At 49.5% G+C, this 18,016-nt stretch overlaps 1 protein-coding gene across 1 annotated transcript in view; it reads right to left on the bottom strand.

Moving 5' to 3' along the window:
* The window catches only part of DENND4A (DENN domain containing 4A), a 576,041-nt gene that overhangs the window by 416,429 nt on the left and 141,596 nt on the right, over positions 1–18,016 (bottom strand). Inside the window, 1 exon segment of the mRNA XM_030189785.1 lies at positions 3,672–3,816. Within this exon segment, the coding sequence (XP_030045645.1) occupies positions 3,672–3,816 (145 nt within the window).

The raw sequence follows: 18,016 nt of genomic DNA on the forward strand, positions 1-18,016 counted from the left end.
GCGTTACACGCGCAGGGTGATGCTCACACAATGAGAAACAGTGCCACAATGAGCAGGAGAACGCATGGGTCACCCTTTGTTTTCACAAAATTAGCAGCAAGGTCATGTGGGCACGCCGACGAAATCCGAGAGAAATTTTTTGCTGAAAAAAATCAACGAAAACCGAAACCGACGATAACCGAAGTCAACGAAAACTGAGGTATCACTGTATCGGGATGTGTGTATAAGCATCCTTTAAGTCCAGAGAGCACAGACAATCGTTTTCCTGAATCATGGGAAGGGTGCCAAGGAAACCATCCTGAACTTTTCTCGGACTAGGAATTTGTTCAGGGCCCTTAGGTCTAGGATGGGACGCATCCCCCCTGTTTTCTTTTGCACAAGGAAGTACCTGGAATAGAATCCCAGCCCTTCGTGTCCTGGTGGAATGGGCTCGACCGCACTGGCGCTGAGAAGGGCGGAGAGTTTCCTGCAAGTACCTGCCTGTGCTGGAAGCAGAAGGACTGAGCTCCCGGTGGGCAATTTGGAGATTTGGATATCAAATTGAGACAGTATCCTAACTGGACCATTTGAAGAACCCACCAGTCGGAGGTTATGAGAGGCCACCTTTGGTGAAAAAATTTTAACCTCCCTCCGACTGGCAAGCCGTCCGGCATGGACACTTTTACAGCGGCTATGCTCAACTGGAGCCAGTCAAAAGCCCGTCCCTTGCTTTTGCTGGGGAGCTGCAGGGGCCTGCCTTGGCGCACGCTGTTGACGAGAATGAGCGCGCTGGGGATGAGTCTGAGAAGGCTGTCGAGGAGGAGGATTGTACCTACACTTGTTATAAGCATAGGGAGCATTCTTCCTTCCCCGGAAAATCGTCTACCTGATGAGGTAGTAGCAGAAGGCGCCCGGCGGGAGAGATTGTCCAAAGCGGTTTCCCACTGAGTGATCTGATCAACCACTTGTTCGACTTTCTCACCAAAAATATTATCCCCCCCCGGCAAGGAACATCCTCAATCCGCTGCTGGACTCGATTGTCCAGGTCAGAGGCACGCAACCATGAGAGTCTGCGCATCACTATACCTTGGGCAGCGGTTCTGGATGCAACATCAAAAGAATCGTAAGCACCCCTGGACAAGAATTTACGACACGCCTTCTGCTGCCTGACCACCTCCTGAACAGGCTTGGCCTGCTCCAGAGGGAGCTTATCAACCAAGTCCGCCAGTTGCTTCACCGTGTTCCTCAAGTGAATGCTCGTGTAGAGCTGGTAAGACTGAATTTTGGCCAAAAGCATAGAGGCCTGATACGCCTTTCTCCCAAAAGAGTCCAGGGTTCTAGATTCTCTCCCTGGGGGCACGAAGGCAAAGTCTCTAGAACTCCTGGCTCTCTTGAGAGCGGAATCCACAACCACAGAGTCGTGAGGTAACTGCGACTTCATTAACTCAGGTTCTCCGTGAATCCGATATTGGGACTCAGCTTTCTTGGGAATGGTCAGATTACTTAGTGGTTTCATCCAGTTCCGCATAAGAGTCTCCTTGAGCACATTATGCAAAGGAACCGTGGATGACTCCTTAGGTGGCGAATGATAGTGAAGGACCTCGAGCATCTCAGTCCTGGGCTCATCCTCAGATACCACAGGGAAGGGAATAGCCACAGACATTTCCCGGACAAATGAAGAGAAAGAAAGACTCTCCGGGGGAGAAAGCTTTCTTTATGGAGAAGGAGCAGGATCAGAGGGAAGACCACAAGACTGCTCAGAAGAGAAATACCTGGGATCTTGCCTTTCATCCCACGAGGCATCCTCATCGGTATCGGACAAGAGTTCCTTAACTGCAGTCCGAAACTGGGCCCGTCTCGACGCCGAGGAACCATGTCCTCGATGGTGATGTTGAGAAGTCGACTCCCATGCCGGCAGCGATGAAGCTCCCTCCAGCGATGTCGACAGGGAGTCGACCTGGGTGGCAGCCGAGGCCAATGCCGCAGGCGGCACCGGCGTCAGAGACCTCACCACAGGCGGAAAGCCAGCTGCCGCTTCCATCGACAGTACGGAGGGCGCAAGCACCCCCGGAACCAAAGCACACTGACGCAGCAACCCTTCCAGAAGACCTGGAAGAATGGCTCGGATACGCTCGTCCAGAGTCGCTGTCGAGTAAGGCCGCGGGGTCGGTGCAGGAATTGGCAGAACCTGTGCAGGTTGAGGAGGCGGTACCGGGCTCTCCGAAGACCGACGCACCGACACCTCTTAATGGAGGGTGAGCGTTCCTCCCAGCGTCGACGCTTCACGGGTGCCGAATCCTTCGACACCTCAGAGCTCCCGGTACCGTGCTTGGAAGGAGACTGATGACGATGCTTCTTCGCCTTCACTCGATGCACGTCATCGATACTCCTCGGTACCGATGAGGATGACATGGAATCCACATGCCTCCTCGGGGTCGGGTCTGAGAGTGGTCGGTCCCAGTGGGCCTGCACAGCAGGAGTCTTCGAGACAGGTGGAGACCCACTCGATGGCTCACTGCTCCCAGCATGTGGTGGTCTCCGGACAGCCATTACCTGTGCTCCTGAAGTCGATGCCATCCCCGGTGCCTTATGCCTGGAACAGACTTCCTGAGCCCATACGCCGTGCGTGTTACCGTTAGATTGTAAGCTCTCTTGAGCAGGGACTGTCCTTCCCCATGTCTAAACTTGTACAGCGCTGCGTAACCCTGGCAGCGCTATAGAAATGCTAAGTAGTAGTAGTAGTAGGAACCGGACGAAGCTCCAAAAAGTCGGTCCCGAAGAGCTTGTCTCGATGCCTGTGTCCGCTTTTTCAAGCTAAGACACAACTTACATGCGTCTGGGCGATGGTCGGGCCCAAAGCACTGAAGACACCACACGTGGGGGTCGGTACCCGAGTTCATCCGATTGCACCGAGTACACTTCTTGAAGCCGCTGGGAGTCCTTGATGACATGGATGGAAAAATAGCAGCGGCGAGATCAAAATTCAAGATTGTGACAAAAAGGAGAGCACAAAAAAGAGAAACCGCGTATGCGTGGCCTAAGAGGGCCGCAGCGGAAGTGAAAGAAAACTTTTAGAGGGCAAAAGTAAGAAAATAAAGGATTCTACTTTTTTTTTTTTTTTTTTAATGTTCACAAGGCAAGGAAAAAGAAACGAAGAAACCCGAAGAAAAACTCCGGAAAAAACAGAAGAAGGCTCTCTGAAATGGGACAGAAGAGACACAAATCGTTGCCTCTCTTTACCGCAGAAAAAAAAGTAACTGAGCGGGTGTCTCGATCGACGGGCGGGAAAACGGCTGCGCATGCGTGGTGCGCGCGCCCCACGCACCAGAAGGTTCTCTCAAAGCTCTGAAGACTTTTGCTTTGAAAAGTTACGTTGTGGGGCCGCTAGGAAGAATTCCGTTCTGCGGGGATGCCTTGGACGTCACCCAGTCGTGAGAACAAGCAGCCTGTTTGTCCTCGGAGAATAAATGTTACCTTGATTTACATTCCTTGTGCCCCATACTGAATCCCAAGAATAAAATCTTCTAAAAGCTTTCATGTACTGCAAACTACAGAAAAGTGTTGCAAATTTTTATCTAAGCACTGCATGAACTCAGTCAAATGACAAATATCAATGTTCTTTCATTTGCTGCCAATAAAAGCATAGACACCTGGAACAACAAACTTCAAAAGATGCAAGAGAAATTACTTACAGATACTAATGCTTCTGTCACACTGGTGAGAACAGAGGGGCGTAAGGAATGGATCAGAATTTTGTGCTCAGTAACTGCAAGCACCAGGAGAGTCACAGCATTCTCAGGGCCCAGGTTCTGTAATAATGTAGAAAACTTTCCTCCACTGTGTAAAAATAAAAGGACCAACAGTCAAAACAACTGAGTCAATATCTGTCTTAAATTTTACCATTTTTAATTCAATGGAAATGTATGATCTTTCCCTAGTGCAGTATACCTATCTCCAAGAGGGGTTAAATCAAAGATAAGAACATAAGAATAACCATCTAGCCTAGTATCCTTCCAGTAGTGACCAATGCAGGTCACAAGTATCTGGCAGAAACCCAATTAGTAGCACCATTTCATGCTACCAATTCCAGGGCAAGCAGTAGCTTCCCCCATCTCAATAACAGACTATGGACTTTTCCTCCAGGAACTTGTCCTAACCTTTTTTAAATCCAGATATGCTAACTACTGTTACCAATCCTACAGCAATGAGTTCCAGAACTTAACTATTCTTTGAGTGAAATAATATTTCCTCCTATTTGTTTTAATGCAGGACTCCCCTCCGTCTCCCAATATGTTTAATACCCTAATGTTTTCGTTGGGAGAAAAGTTAGAAGCTGATATAAAATCTTTATGTATGCTTCAAAATTTCTATTTTAATACCACTATTCTCCAGTATTGATGAAGCTAAGACCACGATCAGTGCCTGTATCTCTCTGATTTGAAGGGTGGATGTTAATTAAAGCAATTAAAATTAAATAAGGATAAAACAAAATTTCTATTAATAGAAGCCAAAAGGTATTTAGATCAGGCCAAGTCCATCAACACAGACTGCTGCATATAAATTTGACTCTAGTTTTAAAATACTAGGAATAATTTTTGATTGTAATCTTATTTTTGAATCACAAGTAGATACATTAGTGAAGACATGCTTTTGGATGTTATGGAAGCTTAGAAGAATTTGAAAATACATACACAAGGAAAAGTTTAAGTTGGTAGTCCAGGCACTCATGTTATCAAAGCTGGATTATTGCAATATTGCATATCTGGGCTGCTCAACATCGATTCAAACAGCTACAAACAATCCAGAAAACAGCCATTCGTTTCATCTATTTCCTTACCAAATTTGAAAGGGAGTCATATTATATAGAATTTCACTGGCTTACCATAGAGGACAGAATTGTATTTAAGATGTGTTGCTTAATAAAGATCATTCACGTTCTAGCTCCTCTTTATATTAATTATTTGATTCATATCACAGATCAAACATTAAAACCATCTTCTAACCCTTCCGAAGGGACACCACCTTGTAAGTGGTGGAGGGGCTTCCGTGTTTCAATGACACAGAGGGGTATGCTGTAGGGTTACCCATATCAGACAAGACTCTGAGGAGAAACCAGACAAAGAGTGTCCCAACCTGGAGGATCCAAGATGGCGTTGAGGGAGGACGTACGCTAGTTGAGTTCCCGTTTTACACCAGATTGCCTGAAGAAGAGGGCATGCTCCCCAGAGAATGGGGAAGAGAAAAGGCAAAGCCGTGGTATTGTCCTCCTCGAACATGGCTGGGGTTCCCACCACTTCTCAGTCTATTTTGGAGAGATTCGGGGTCATAACGTCAGGGATATTGGTTCTTGCTTCGGGGAACAGCAAGGCTTTATTGCCGAATCTCAGTGGAGGGAGTGACTTTGAGTCCCCCTGTTGGCACGACCCCTCCAAGACCCGGAAATAGTAATGCTTCGCTATGGAGGTCAATAATGGAAACGCCCGAAGTGGGTTAGGATTTTCATGTGACCCGAGGAGGTCCTGGCGCAGCATCGACTCGGATAATAAACCAACTGGGGGATTGGAGAGTGAGCTCTTCCCCCCCGAAGATATCTGGAGTGGTTTCTGTGGAATAATTGGACTTGGTGAAGCCAATAATGTCATAATGGACGTACTATAGGAACTGCAGCAGAATGTGAATAACTCTCTTCTTCAGATGTTTAAAATTTTTCACTATGTGAGTTAAAGAATTTATATTAATACTTATCTAACAATGTGGAAGTCCAAGATATAAAAATAGAGACTTTGATTACGGAAATGGCTATTCTATGAAAATCAGATAATTTGGTAATGAAGAATAGTTACCTTTCTTGTAAAAATTGGAATTTCTGGAGAACCAATTAAGGGAAAATAACTTGAGAATGATAAATTTACCTATAATATCCTATATATCAGCTACTGAATTCTTGAAGAAATATTTCTCTGATACTTTGCTAATACCTTCTGATAGCCACCTTTTGGTGACTAAAATTATATTTCCTTTAAAATCTTCTTTATCAGAGAAAAGAGATGTAAGTTTAACTGACATTTTGGAAAATTCAGAAGTTATAGATAAGAGTTATTATTAGTGACTTTCGTCTTTGATTTAGATAGGAACAATGTTTTTGAAATTGTATTTCCGATACATGGTTGATAGTTTTTTGGGTTCAAAGATGCATATATTTCCTGACACATCAAGGGAATCGCAGACTGGGAGGTGTGAGGTCTTGGCTTTTAAGCCAGGAATCATTGCCCTAGGTGGGACCTTCCTAGCGCGATTCCCTTGTAAGTGTTTTATTTCCTTATTACTTATTTGTTTGAACCTAAGAAATTATAAGAGTTTGTGGAAACAGATGAAGAAACCTCTGCAGCAACTTCCTTCAGTTACCACTATACCGGCTGCAATAACCGATTAACCTTCCTCCCTCAGAAAATGTGAAGTGTAAGATTAACCATTTTGAGTTTTTCTTATTTTCTTTGATTGTTTTCCTGATCTTGGATCTTCCAATTATGGACAATTATGTAAATATATTTTGAGAGAAAATGTTTTCCTTTTTATATTAATTTCTGTATTTCCTTACATTTATATGATAAATGTGAATGTAATTAAGTAAAATGATAAATAAATAAAATAAAAAAATAAAATCTTCTAAAAATCAACTAAAGTTGACCTTTCCACATCCAACGGGTACACAATTATCAAGAATTTTCATTTCTTCCTTTTCTTACTCGGCAGCAAAGACTTAATTACTTTTTTTCTTGTCTTTAAAACTTTATGAACAATAGAAAAACCCCAAACTAACAAAGCAGCTCTTCGCAGAACCACGAGAACCAAAAAACGAGACTGCATAACACCAAAGCAGAGGTACAGAAGGAGGTCTGGGCTGGTCCAGAGGGACTAAAGGAAAGCAAATTAGCAGTTAAGATCTAATTTCTCCTTTCTTAGCGCCCCTCCAGACCAGCCCAGAGAAAGTGACTGATGGGAAGTAGCAAAGTAATATATTTATGGGAAGGACCCTAGTAATCCCACCGTAAGCACACTCGCGCCAAAAACTGAATCCTGATCACACTGTGCATCCAGTCTGTAATGTTAAGAAAAAGAATGCCAAGAAGACCAAGTTGCCGCCTTACAGATTTCCAAAGGCGGCACCAAGAAACGTTCAGCCCATGATGCAGCTTGCCCTCTGGTAGTAACATAGTAACATAGTAGATGATGGCAGAAAAAGACCTGCACGGTCCATCCAGTCTGCCCAACAAGACAAACTCATATGTGTATACCTTACCTTGATTTGTACCTGCCTTATTCAGGGCACAGACCGTATAAGTCTGCCCAGCAGTACTTCTTGCCTCCCAACCACCAGTCCCGCCTCCCATCACCGGCTCTGGCACAGACCGTATAAGTCTGCCCTCCACTGTCCTTGCCTCCCAACCACCAACCCCTCTTCCCACCTGCTCTGCCACCGAATTTCAGCTAAGCTTCTGAGGATCCATTCCTTCTGCACAGGATTCCTTTATGCATATCCCACGCATGTTTGAATTCCATTACCATTTTCATCTCCACCACCTCCTGCGGGAGGGCATTCCAAGCATCCACCACCCTCTCCGTGAAAAAATACTTCCTTACATCTTTCCTGAGTCTGGCCCCCTTCAATCTCATTTCATGTCCTCTCGTTCTACTGCCTTCCCATCTCCGGAAAAGATTTGTTTGCGGATTAATAACTTTCAAATATTTGAACGTCTGTATCATATCACCCCTGTTCCTCCTTTCCTCCAGGGTATACATGTTCAGGTCAGCAAGTCTCTGTTCATACGTCTTAGAACGCAAATCCCGTACCATTCTCGTAGCTTTTCTTTGCACTGCTTCCATTTTTTTTAACATCCTTCGCAAGGTACGGCCTCCAAAACTGAACACAATACTCCAGGTGGGGCCTCACCAACAACTTGTACAGAGGCATCAACACTTCCTTTCTTCTGCTGATCACACCTCTCTCTATACAGCCTAGCAACCTTCTCGCTACGGCCACCGCCTTGTCACACTGTTTCGTCGCCTTCAGATCCTCGGATACTATCACACCAAGATCCCTCTCCCCCTCAGTACCTATCAGACTCTCACCGCCTAACACATAAGTCTCTCGTGGGTTTCTACTCCCTAAGCGCATCACTTTGCATTTTTTCGCATTGAATTTTAATTGCCAAACCTTAGACCATTCTTCTAGCTTCCACAGATCCTTTTTCATGCTTTCCACTCCCTCCCGGGTGTCCACTCTGTTGCAAATCTTAGTATCATCCGCAAATAGGCAAACTTTACCTTCTAACCCTTCGGCAATGTCACTCACAAATATATTGAACAGAATCGGCCCCAGCACCGATCCCTGAGGCACTCCACTACTCACCTTTCCCTCCTCCGAGCGAACTCCATTTACCACCACCCTCTGTCGTCTGTCCGTCAACCAGTTCCTAATCCAGTTCACCACTTCGGGACCTATCTTCAGCCCATCGAGTTTATTTAAGAGCCTCCTGTGGGGAACCGTGTCAAAAGCTTTGCTAAAATCTAAGTAGATTACGTCTATAGCATGTTGATGATTCAATTCTCCAGTTACCCAATCAAAGAATTCAATGAGATTTGTTTGCCCCTATCGGACCGACCGTTCTCTTGTCTATTAGATTGTAAGCTCTTTGAGCAGGGACTGTCTCTCTTTGTTAAATTGTACAGCGCTGCGTAACCCTAGTAGCGCTCTAGAAATGTTAAGTAGTAGTAGTAGTAAAACCATGTTGTCTCGGATCTTGCAACTTATTGGCTTCCAGGAAATTCACTATCCTTTCCTTCAGCATCGCTTCCATTACTTTTCCAATAACCGAAGTGAGGCTTACCGGCCTGTAGTTTCCAGCTTCTTCCCTATCACCACTTTTGTGAAGAGGGACCACATCCGCCGTTCTCCAATCCCTCAGAACCTCTCCCGTCTCCAAGGATTTATTAAACAAATCTTTAAGAGGACCCGCCAGAACCTCCCTGAGCTCCCTCAATATTCTGGGGTGGATCCCGTCCGGTCCCATGGCTTTGTCCACCTTTAGCTTTCCAAGTTGTTCACAGACACTCTCTTCTGTGAATGGTGCTATATCCACTGCATTTTCAGATGTACTTTTCCCAGTCCCTCGTGGTCCTTCTCCAGGATTTTCTCCAGTGAAAACAGAGCAAAAGTATCTATTTAGCAAATTGGCTTTTTCTTCATCATTATCTACATAGCACATAGTATGTGCATTTACTCCTTCCGGCACTGGTTTCCCGGAAAGATTGGAAGTGGAAGCAATCATTTCCTTAAGCCACCTAGAAATGATGGGTTTAGAAGCTTCCAACCCTTTGCAGGAACCTCCAATGAGCAGGAAAGCGAATGCTACATACCTGTAGAAGGTATTCTCCGAGGACAGCAGGCTGATTGTTCTCACTGATGGGTGACGTCCCCGGCAGCCCCTCCAATCGGAATCTTCACTAGCAAAGGCCTTTGCTAGCCCTCGCGCGCCGATGCGCACTGCGCATGCGCGGCCATCTTCCCGTCCGAAACCGGCTTGTGCCGGCCAGTCTCATATGTAGCAAGACAAAGACAAGGGAAGACACAACTCCAAATGGGAGGCGGGCGAGTTTGTGAGAACAATCAGCCTGCTGTCCTCGGAGAATACCTTCTACAGGTATGTAGCATTCGCTTTCTCCGAGGACAAGCAGGCTGCTTGTTCTCACTGATGGGGTATCCCTAGTCCCCAGGCTCACTCAAAACAACAACCCTGGTCAATTGGGCCTCGCAACGGCGAGGACATAACTGAGATTGACCTAAAAAATTTACCAACTAACTGAGAGTGCAGCCTGGAACAGAACAAACAGGGCCCTCGGGGGGTGGAGTTGGATCCTAAAGCCCAAACAGGTTCTGAAGAACTGACTGCCCGAACCGACTGTCACGTCGGGTATCCTGCTGCAGGCAGTAATGAGATGTGAATGTGTGGACAGATGACCACGTCGCAGCTTTGCAAATTTCTTCAATGGTGGCTGACTTCAAGTGGGCTACCGACGCTGCCATGGCTCTAACATTATGAGCCGTGACATGACCCTCAAGAGCCAGCCCAGCCTGGGCGTAAGTGAAGGAAATGCAATCTGCTAGCCAATTGGATATGGTGCGTTTCCCCACAGCCACTCCCCTCCTATTGGGATCAAAAGAAACAAACAATTGGGCGGACTGTCTGTTGGGCTGTGTCCGCTCCAGATAGAAGGCCAATGCTCTCTTGCAGTCCAATGTGTGCAGCTGACGTTCAGCAGGGCAGGAATGAGGACGGGGAAAGAATGTTGGCAAGACAATTGACTGGTTCAGATGGAACTCCGACACGACCTTTGGCAAGAACTTAGGGTTAGTGCGGAGGACTACTCTGTTATGATGAAATTTGGTGTAAGGGGCCTGGGCTACCAGGGCCTGGAGCTCACTGACTCTACGAGCTGAAGTAACTGCCACCAAGAAAATGACCTTCCAGGTCAAGTACTTCAGATGGCAGGAATCCAGTGGCTCAAAAGGAGGTTTCATCAGCTGGGTGAGAACGACATTGAGATCCCATGACACTGTAGGAGGCTTGACAGGGGGCTTTGACAAAAGCAAACCTCTCATGAAGCGAACAACTAAAGGCTGTCCTGAGATCGGCTTACTTTCCACACAGTAATGGTATGCACTGATTGCACTAAGGTGAACCCTTACAGAGTTGGTCTTGAGACCAGACTCAGACAAGTGCAGAAGGTATTCAAGCAGGGTCTGTGTAGGACAAGAGCGAGGATCTAGGGCCTTGCTGTCACACCAGACGGCAAACCTCCTCCACAGAAAGAAGTAACTCCTCTTGGTGGAATCTTTCCTGGAAGCAAGCAAGATACGGGAGACACCCTCTGACAGACCCAAAGAGGCAAAGTCTACGCTCTCAACATCCAGGCCGTGAGAGCCAGGGACCGGAGGTTGGGATGCAGAAGCGCCCCTTCGTCCTGGGTGATGAGGGTCGGAAAACACTCCAATCTCCACGGTTCTTCGGAGGACAACTCCAGAAGAAGAGGGAACCAGATCTGACGCGGCCAAAAAGGAGCAATCAGAATCATGGTGTCTCGGTCTTGCTTGAGTTTCAACAAAGTCTTCCCCACCAGAGGTATGGGAGGATAAGCATACAGCAGACCCTCCCCCCAATCCAGGAGGAAGGCATCCGATGCCAGTCTGCCGTGGGCCTGAAGCCTGGAACAGAACTGAGGGACTTTGTGGTTGGCTCGAGATGCGAAGAGGTCTACCAAGGGGGTGCCCCACACCTGGAAGATCTGTCGCACTACACGGGAATTGAGCGACCACTCGTGAGGTTGCATAATCCTGCTCAACCTGTCGGCCAGACTGTTGTTTACGCCTGCCAGATATGTGGCTTGGAGCACCATGCCGTGACGGCGAGCCCAGAGCCACATGCTGACGGCTTCCTGACACAGGGGGCGAGATCCGGTGTCCCCCTGCTTGTTGACGTAGTACATGGCAACCTGGTTGTCTGTCTGAATTTGGATAATTTGGTGGGACAGCCGATCTCTGAAAGCCTTCAGAGCGTTCCAGATCGCTCGTAACTCCAGAAGATTGATCTGTAGATCGCGTTCCTGGAGGGACCAGCTTCCTTGGGTGTGAAGTCCATCGACATGAGCTCCCCACCCCAGGAGAGACGCATCCGTGGTCAGCACTTTTTGTGGCTGAGGAATTTGGAAAGGACGTCCCAGAGTCAGATTGGACCAAATCGTCCACCAATACAGGGATTCGAGAAAACTCGTGGACAGGTGGATCACGTCTTCTAGATCCCCAGCAGCCTGAAACCACTGGGAAGCTAGGGTCCATTGAGCAGATCTCATGTGAAGGCGGGCCATGGGAGTCACATGAACTGTGGAGGCCATATGGCCCAGCAATCTCAACATCTGCCGAGCTGTGATCTGCTGGGACGCTCGCACCCGCGAGACGAGGGACAACAAGTTGTTGGCTCTCGCCTCTGGGAGATAGGCGCGAGCCGTCCGAGAATCCAGCAGAGCTCCTATGAATTTGAGTCTCTGCGCCGGTAGGAGATGGGATTTTGGGTAATTTATCACAAACCCCAGTAGCTCCAGGAGGCGAATAGTCATCTGCATGGACTGCAGGGCTCCTGCCTCGGACGTGTTCTTCACCAGCCAATCGTCGAGATATGGGAATACGTGCACCCCCAGCCTGCAAAGTGTCGCTGCTACTACAGCCAAGCACTTTGTGAACACCCTGGGCGCAGAGGCGAGCCCAAAGGGTAGCACACAGTACTGGAAGTGACGTGTGCCCAGCTGAAATCGCAGATACTGTCTGTGAGCTGGCAGTATCGCGATGTGTGTGTAGGCATCCTTCAAGTCCAGAGAGCATAGCCAATCGATTTCCTGAATCATGGGAAGGAGGGTGCCCAGGGAAAGCATCCTGAACTTTTCTTTGACCAGATATTTGTTCAGGGCCCTTAGGTCTAGGATGGGACGCATCCCCCCTGTTTTCTTTTCCACAAGGAAGTACCTGGAATAGAATCCCAGCCCTTCTTGCCCGGATGGCACGGGCTCGACCGCATTGGCGCTGAGAAGGGCGGAGAGTTCCTCTGCAAGTACCTGCTTGTGCTGGAAGCTGTAAGACTGAGCTCCCGGTGGACAATTTGGAGGTTTTGAGGCCAAATTGAGGGTGTATCCTTGCCGGACTATTTGGAGAACCCACTGATCGGAGGTTATGAGAGGCCACCTTTGGTGAAAAGCTTTCAACCTCCCTCCGACTGGCAGGTCGCCCGGCACTGACACTTGGATGTCGGCTATGCTCTGCTGGAGCCAGTCAAAAGCTCGCCCCTTGCTTTTGCTGGGGAGCCGAGGGGCCTTGCTGAGTCGCACGCTGCTGACGAGAGCGAGCGCGCTGGGGCTTAGCCTGGGCCGCAGGCTGTCGAGAAGGAGGATTGTACCTACGCTTGCCAGAAGAGTAGGGACCAGTCTTCCTTCCCCCGAAAAATCTTCTACCTGTAGAGGTAGATGCTGAAGGCTGCCGGCGGGAGAACTTGTCGAATGCGGTATCCCGCTGGTGGAGATGCTCTACCACCTGCTCGACCTTCTCTCCAAAAATATTGTCCGCACGGCAAGGCGAGTCCGCAATCCGCTGCTCGAGTCTATTCTCCAGGTCGGAGGCACGCAGCCATGAGAGCCTGCGCATCACCACACCTTGAGCAGCGGCCCTGGACGCAACATCAAAGGTGTCATACACCCCTCTGGCCAGGAATTTTCTGCACGCCTTCAGCTGCCTGACCACCTCCTGAAAAGGCTTGGCTTGCTCAGGGGGGAGCGCATCAACCAAGCCCGCCAACTGCCGCACATTGTTCCGCATGTGTATGCTCGTGTAGAGCTGGTAAGACTGGATTTTGGCCACGAGCATAGAAGAATGGTAGGCCTTCCTCCCAAAGGAGTCTAAGGTTCTAGAGTCTTTGCCCGGGGGCGCCGAAGCATGCTCCCTAGAACTCTTAGCCTTCTTTAGGGCCAAATCCACAACTCCAGAGTCATGAGGCAACTGGGTGCACATCAGCTCTGGGTCCCCATGGATCCGGTACTGGGACTCAATCTTCTTGGGAATGTGGGGATTACTTAGTGGCTTGGTCCAGTTCGCAAGCAATGTCTTTTTTAGGACATGGTGCAAGGGAACAGTGGACGCTTCCTTAGGTGGAGAAGGATAGTCCAGGAGCTCAAACATTTCAGCCCTGGGCTCGTCCTCCACAACCACCGGGAAAGGGATGGCCGTAGACATCTCCCGGACAAAGGAAGCGAAAGACAGACTCTCAGGAGGAGAAAGCTGTCTTTCAGGGGAGGGAGTGGGATCAGAAGGAAGACCCTCAGACTCCTCGTCAGAGAAATATCTGGGGTCTTCCTCTTCCTCCCACGAGGCCTCACCTTCAGTGTCAGACACAAGTTCACGAACCTGTGTCTGCAACCTCGCCCGGTTCGACTCCGTGGAGCCACGTCCACGATGGGGGCGTCGAGAGGTAGACTCCCTCGCCCGCATCGGCGAAGCTCCCTCCGCCGACGTAGTTGGGGAGCCCTCCTGGGAGGTGGCCGCAGTCGGCACCGCACGCGGTACCGATGTCGGGGACCTCACCCCGGGCGATGGGCCAGCCGGCGCCACGCTCGACGGTACCGGAGGCGCAAGCACCGCCGGTACCGGAGGGGTAGGGCGCAACAGCTCTTCCAGAATCTCTGGGAGAACGGCCCGGAGGCTCTCGTTCAGAGCGGCTGCAGAGAAAGGCAGAGAGGTCGATGCAGGCGTCGACGTCAGAACCTGTTCCGGGCGAGGAGGCTGTTCCGGGCTGTCCAGAGTGGAGCGCATCGACACCTCCTGAACAGAGGGTGAGCGGTCCTCTCGGTGCCGATGCCTGCTGGGTGCCGACTCCCTCGGCGACCCAGAGCTCTCGGTGCCGACGTGGGGAGGAGACCGGTGACGATGCTTCTTCGACTTCTTCCGAAGCATGTCACCGGAGCTCCCCGGCACCGACGAGGAGGACGTAGAATCCAGCCGACGCTTCCTCAGGGCCGAGGCCGAAGGAGGTCGATCTCGGGGGGGCTGTACCGCAGGAGCCCTCAGGGTAGGGGGAGACCCACCCGAAGGCTCACCGCCACCAGCAGGGGAATGGACAGCCCTCACCTGCACTCCAGACGATGCACCACCGTCCGACGACATCAGCAGACGAGGTCCCGGTACCACCGACGTCGATGCAGTCGCCCGATGCCTCAGCACCGATGCAGAGACTCGATGCCTCGATGCACCCGATACACTAGCAGCCGAGGAAGAAGGTCTGGACGCTGACGACGTCGATGCACTCGATGCCCCCGGTGCCGATGCCGACGAAGAGCCCGAGAACAAAACGTTCCACTGGGCCAATCTCGCTACCTGAGTCCGCCTTTGTAACAGGGAACACAGACTACAGTTCTGAGGACGGTGCTCGGCCCCCAGACACTGAAGACACGACGAGTGCCTATCAGTGAGCGAGATTACCCGGGCGCACTGGGTGCACTTCTTGAAGCCGCTGGAAGGCTTCGATGTCATGGGCGGAAAAATCACGCCGGCGAAATCAAAATCCGAAATGACGAAAGTGAGCACCAAAACTTTGAGGGAGAAAAATCTCGACCGAGGCCGAAAAGAGGCCTACCCCGACGACGAAAGAAAACTTATCGGGGCAAAATCTGAAAAAATACGGGAAGGGGCAAACGAAACCCGAGAGGGCTTCCGGAGCACTTCCCAAACAGTTTTTGAGGATTTTCCGAAGAAAAAACACGTCGAAAAAAGGACGCGCGAGGTAGACTTTCCGGGGCTCGACACAGCGAAAACACGACCGTACTGAGTGCGGACGAAAGAAGACTGGCCGGATCGAGCCGGTTTCGGGCGGGAAGACGGCCGCGCATGCGCGGTGCGTGCGGGCGCGCGAGGGCTAGCAAAGGACTTTGCTAGTGAAGATTCCGATTGGAGGGGCTGCCGTGGACGTCACCCCCATCAGTGAGAACAAGCAGCCTGCTTGTCCTCGGAGAATCTAGGATATATCATACAAAAATGGGAAAGAGACTCGGGGAGGTCATTAAGAGGATGGGACATCAGGGCAACACTGGGACACATTCCGTCACTCACCATAGATGAGAGATTAAGAGAATGTGGATATAGGGTAGTTATGCGGGCATATATGTCAGGGCAACAATGGGGACATATGAGGGACACAAATGATACTAAATGTGTAAAATGCAACCACGCACCCCAAAATTTATACCATGCTTTTTGGGGCTGCCCAAGGGTACGTGCCTTTTGGAAACAAATCCAGAATTATCTAACTACAATAACAAAGGTCTCAGTAGGTGGAACCTGGGATCATTATGTCTTAGATACACAAGCAGCCTTTGCGACTCAGGCGAAAGGAAATAGAGTTTGGTGTCGCAAGGTATGTTTAGTGGCATGCAAGACTATTCTACAGAAGTGGATAGACCCGGATCCACCGGTGTATTGGCACTGGAGGAACTAGATACATGAGTTGGCCACCTGGGAACCCCGAAAAGGAAAAAACAGTTTGTGTCAATATGGGGCCGATATATACAAGGACTTAGTCCACGGGGGCGAAGTTTGCTCCTCAATCTATTGTGAGTTACCTTGGCAGTACACATGATCTGAATGTTTAAATCCATTATCCCCAATATTGTTTGACACACAGAAGTAAGGGGGGAGGGAGCGGGAATAGAGGGTAGGGAGGAGGGGAGGGGGGGAAGTATACAAAAAACTTGATGATGGTCTGTTGAATACTTATATGTGAAGTTCCACTGTACTGTTGAAGTTTTATATTTTATGGTATCTGTTATACCATATTTATTACATCATCAATAAAAACGTTGAAACATAAATCAAGTGCAATATTGGCCCGTTATTTATGGGCAAGGAGAGGGCGCTTCCTTATCCAAAAGTTGAAAGATGGTGGGGCAGGTTGGCACTATGCTGATTCAGATATTGGAAAATGCTTTGTGCAATATTACCAAGATTTACATAGTGCCTCTGAGGGTGCATCGGCTGCAGATATAGCTCGTTATTTGTATCAGGTTCCATTACAACAATTGGATGAATCTGAAAGGGCTCAGCTTAGGGAACCTATTAGACTAGGGGAGGTACAGGGGGTAATAAAAAGGTTTCCTAATGGTAAGGCCCCAGGACTAGATGGATACTCAGTGAGGTTTTACAAGTGTTTTGTGGAGGAGCTGGGAGATTTATTGCTGCGAGTGGGAAATGGTGTTTTGGAGGGCAATGGGCTCCTGGTATCCATGTCGGAGGCTGGGGTAACAGTCCTGCCTAAACCTGGGAAAGACCCCACTGTTTGTGGGTCATATAGACCTATTTCACTTCTGAATGTGGACGCAAAGATAGTGGCTAAGATCCTGGCTAACAGATTGGCTAGGTACTGCCAAAATTGATTCATATAGATCAATCTGGATTTATCCCAAAGAGGCAGGTAGAGGAGAACATAAGGTGTACTCTTCATTTAATAAGGGAGGCACAAAGATCCCAGTCTAGCTATGTTAGCCATAGACGCAGAAAAGGCCTTTGACCGGGTCAGTTGGGGGGTTTTGCGAGCAGTGATGAATCTTTTGCCTTTATTTTCTCAGCCACTTGCTTGGAGAACCATATTGGTTTCCTTTTTCTCTTGTTTTTATTTAATCTCCTCCCGTAAGGTCATATAAAGGATAAGCAGCATAAAGTCTGTTTTGCTGTTCTTGGACCTTACCAGGTACTTGTGACCTGGATTGGCCACTATTGGAAACAGGATAATGGGCTTGATGGAATTTCAGTCTGTCCCAATATGGCAACACATGTTCTTATGTTAACAATGTACAAATTTCTATACCAATGTTAATTATATAAACTTCTATGATTCAGTAAATATTAAACCTACCCACACCCAGGGCCGCCGAGAGACTGGGCTGGGCCTGGGGCAAGGCCGCCCCCCCCCCCCCCGAGGTCGTCGCCGCCGCCGCCGCCACTCCCCCCTCCACCCCCCCCGAGTTCGCCACCGCTCCCCCCCCCTGCACCCGCCCCCCTCCGTCCGCCACCGGGCCTGGCCCCCTGCATTGAAATCACAACGCCTCTCACCTCCATGTGAAAGCGCTGCAGGCAGCAGGACAGCAGATCGCCTTCCTTCGGGCCTCCTTCCCTCCTTGTGTCCCGCCCTCATGGATGTTACATCAGACGAGGGCGGGACACAGGGAGGGAAAAAGGCCCGAAGGGAGGCGATCTGCTGCCCTGCTGCCTGCAGCGCTTTCACACAGAGGTGAGAGGCGCTGTGATTTCAATGCAGGGGGCCCGGCCCGGTGACAGACGGTCAACGACGGAGGGCGGGTGGGACTGCGTCGCCAGGCCCCCCTTGGAGGCCCGGGCCCGGGGAATTTTGTCCCCCCTGCCCCCCCTCTCAGAGGCTATGGCCACTCCCCCCCT

The sequence above is a fragment of the Microcaecilia unicolor genome, chromosome 1, assembly GCF_901765095.1.
Source record: "Microcaecilia unicolor chromosome 1, aMicUni1.1, whole genome shotgun sequence".
In the NCBI taxonomy this organism is placed as follows: domain Eukaryota; kingdom Metazoa; phylum Chordata; class Amphibia; order Gymnophiona; family Siphonopidae; genus Microcaecilia; species Microcaecilia unicolor.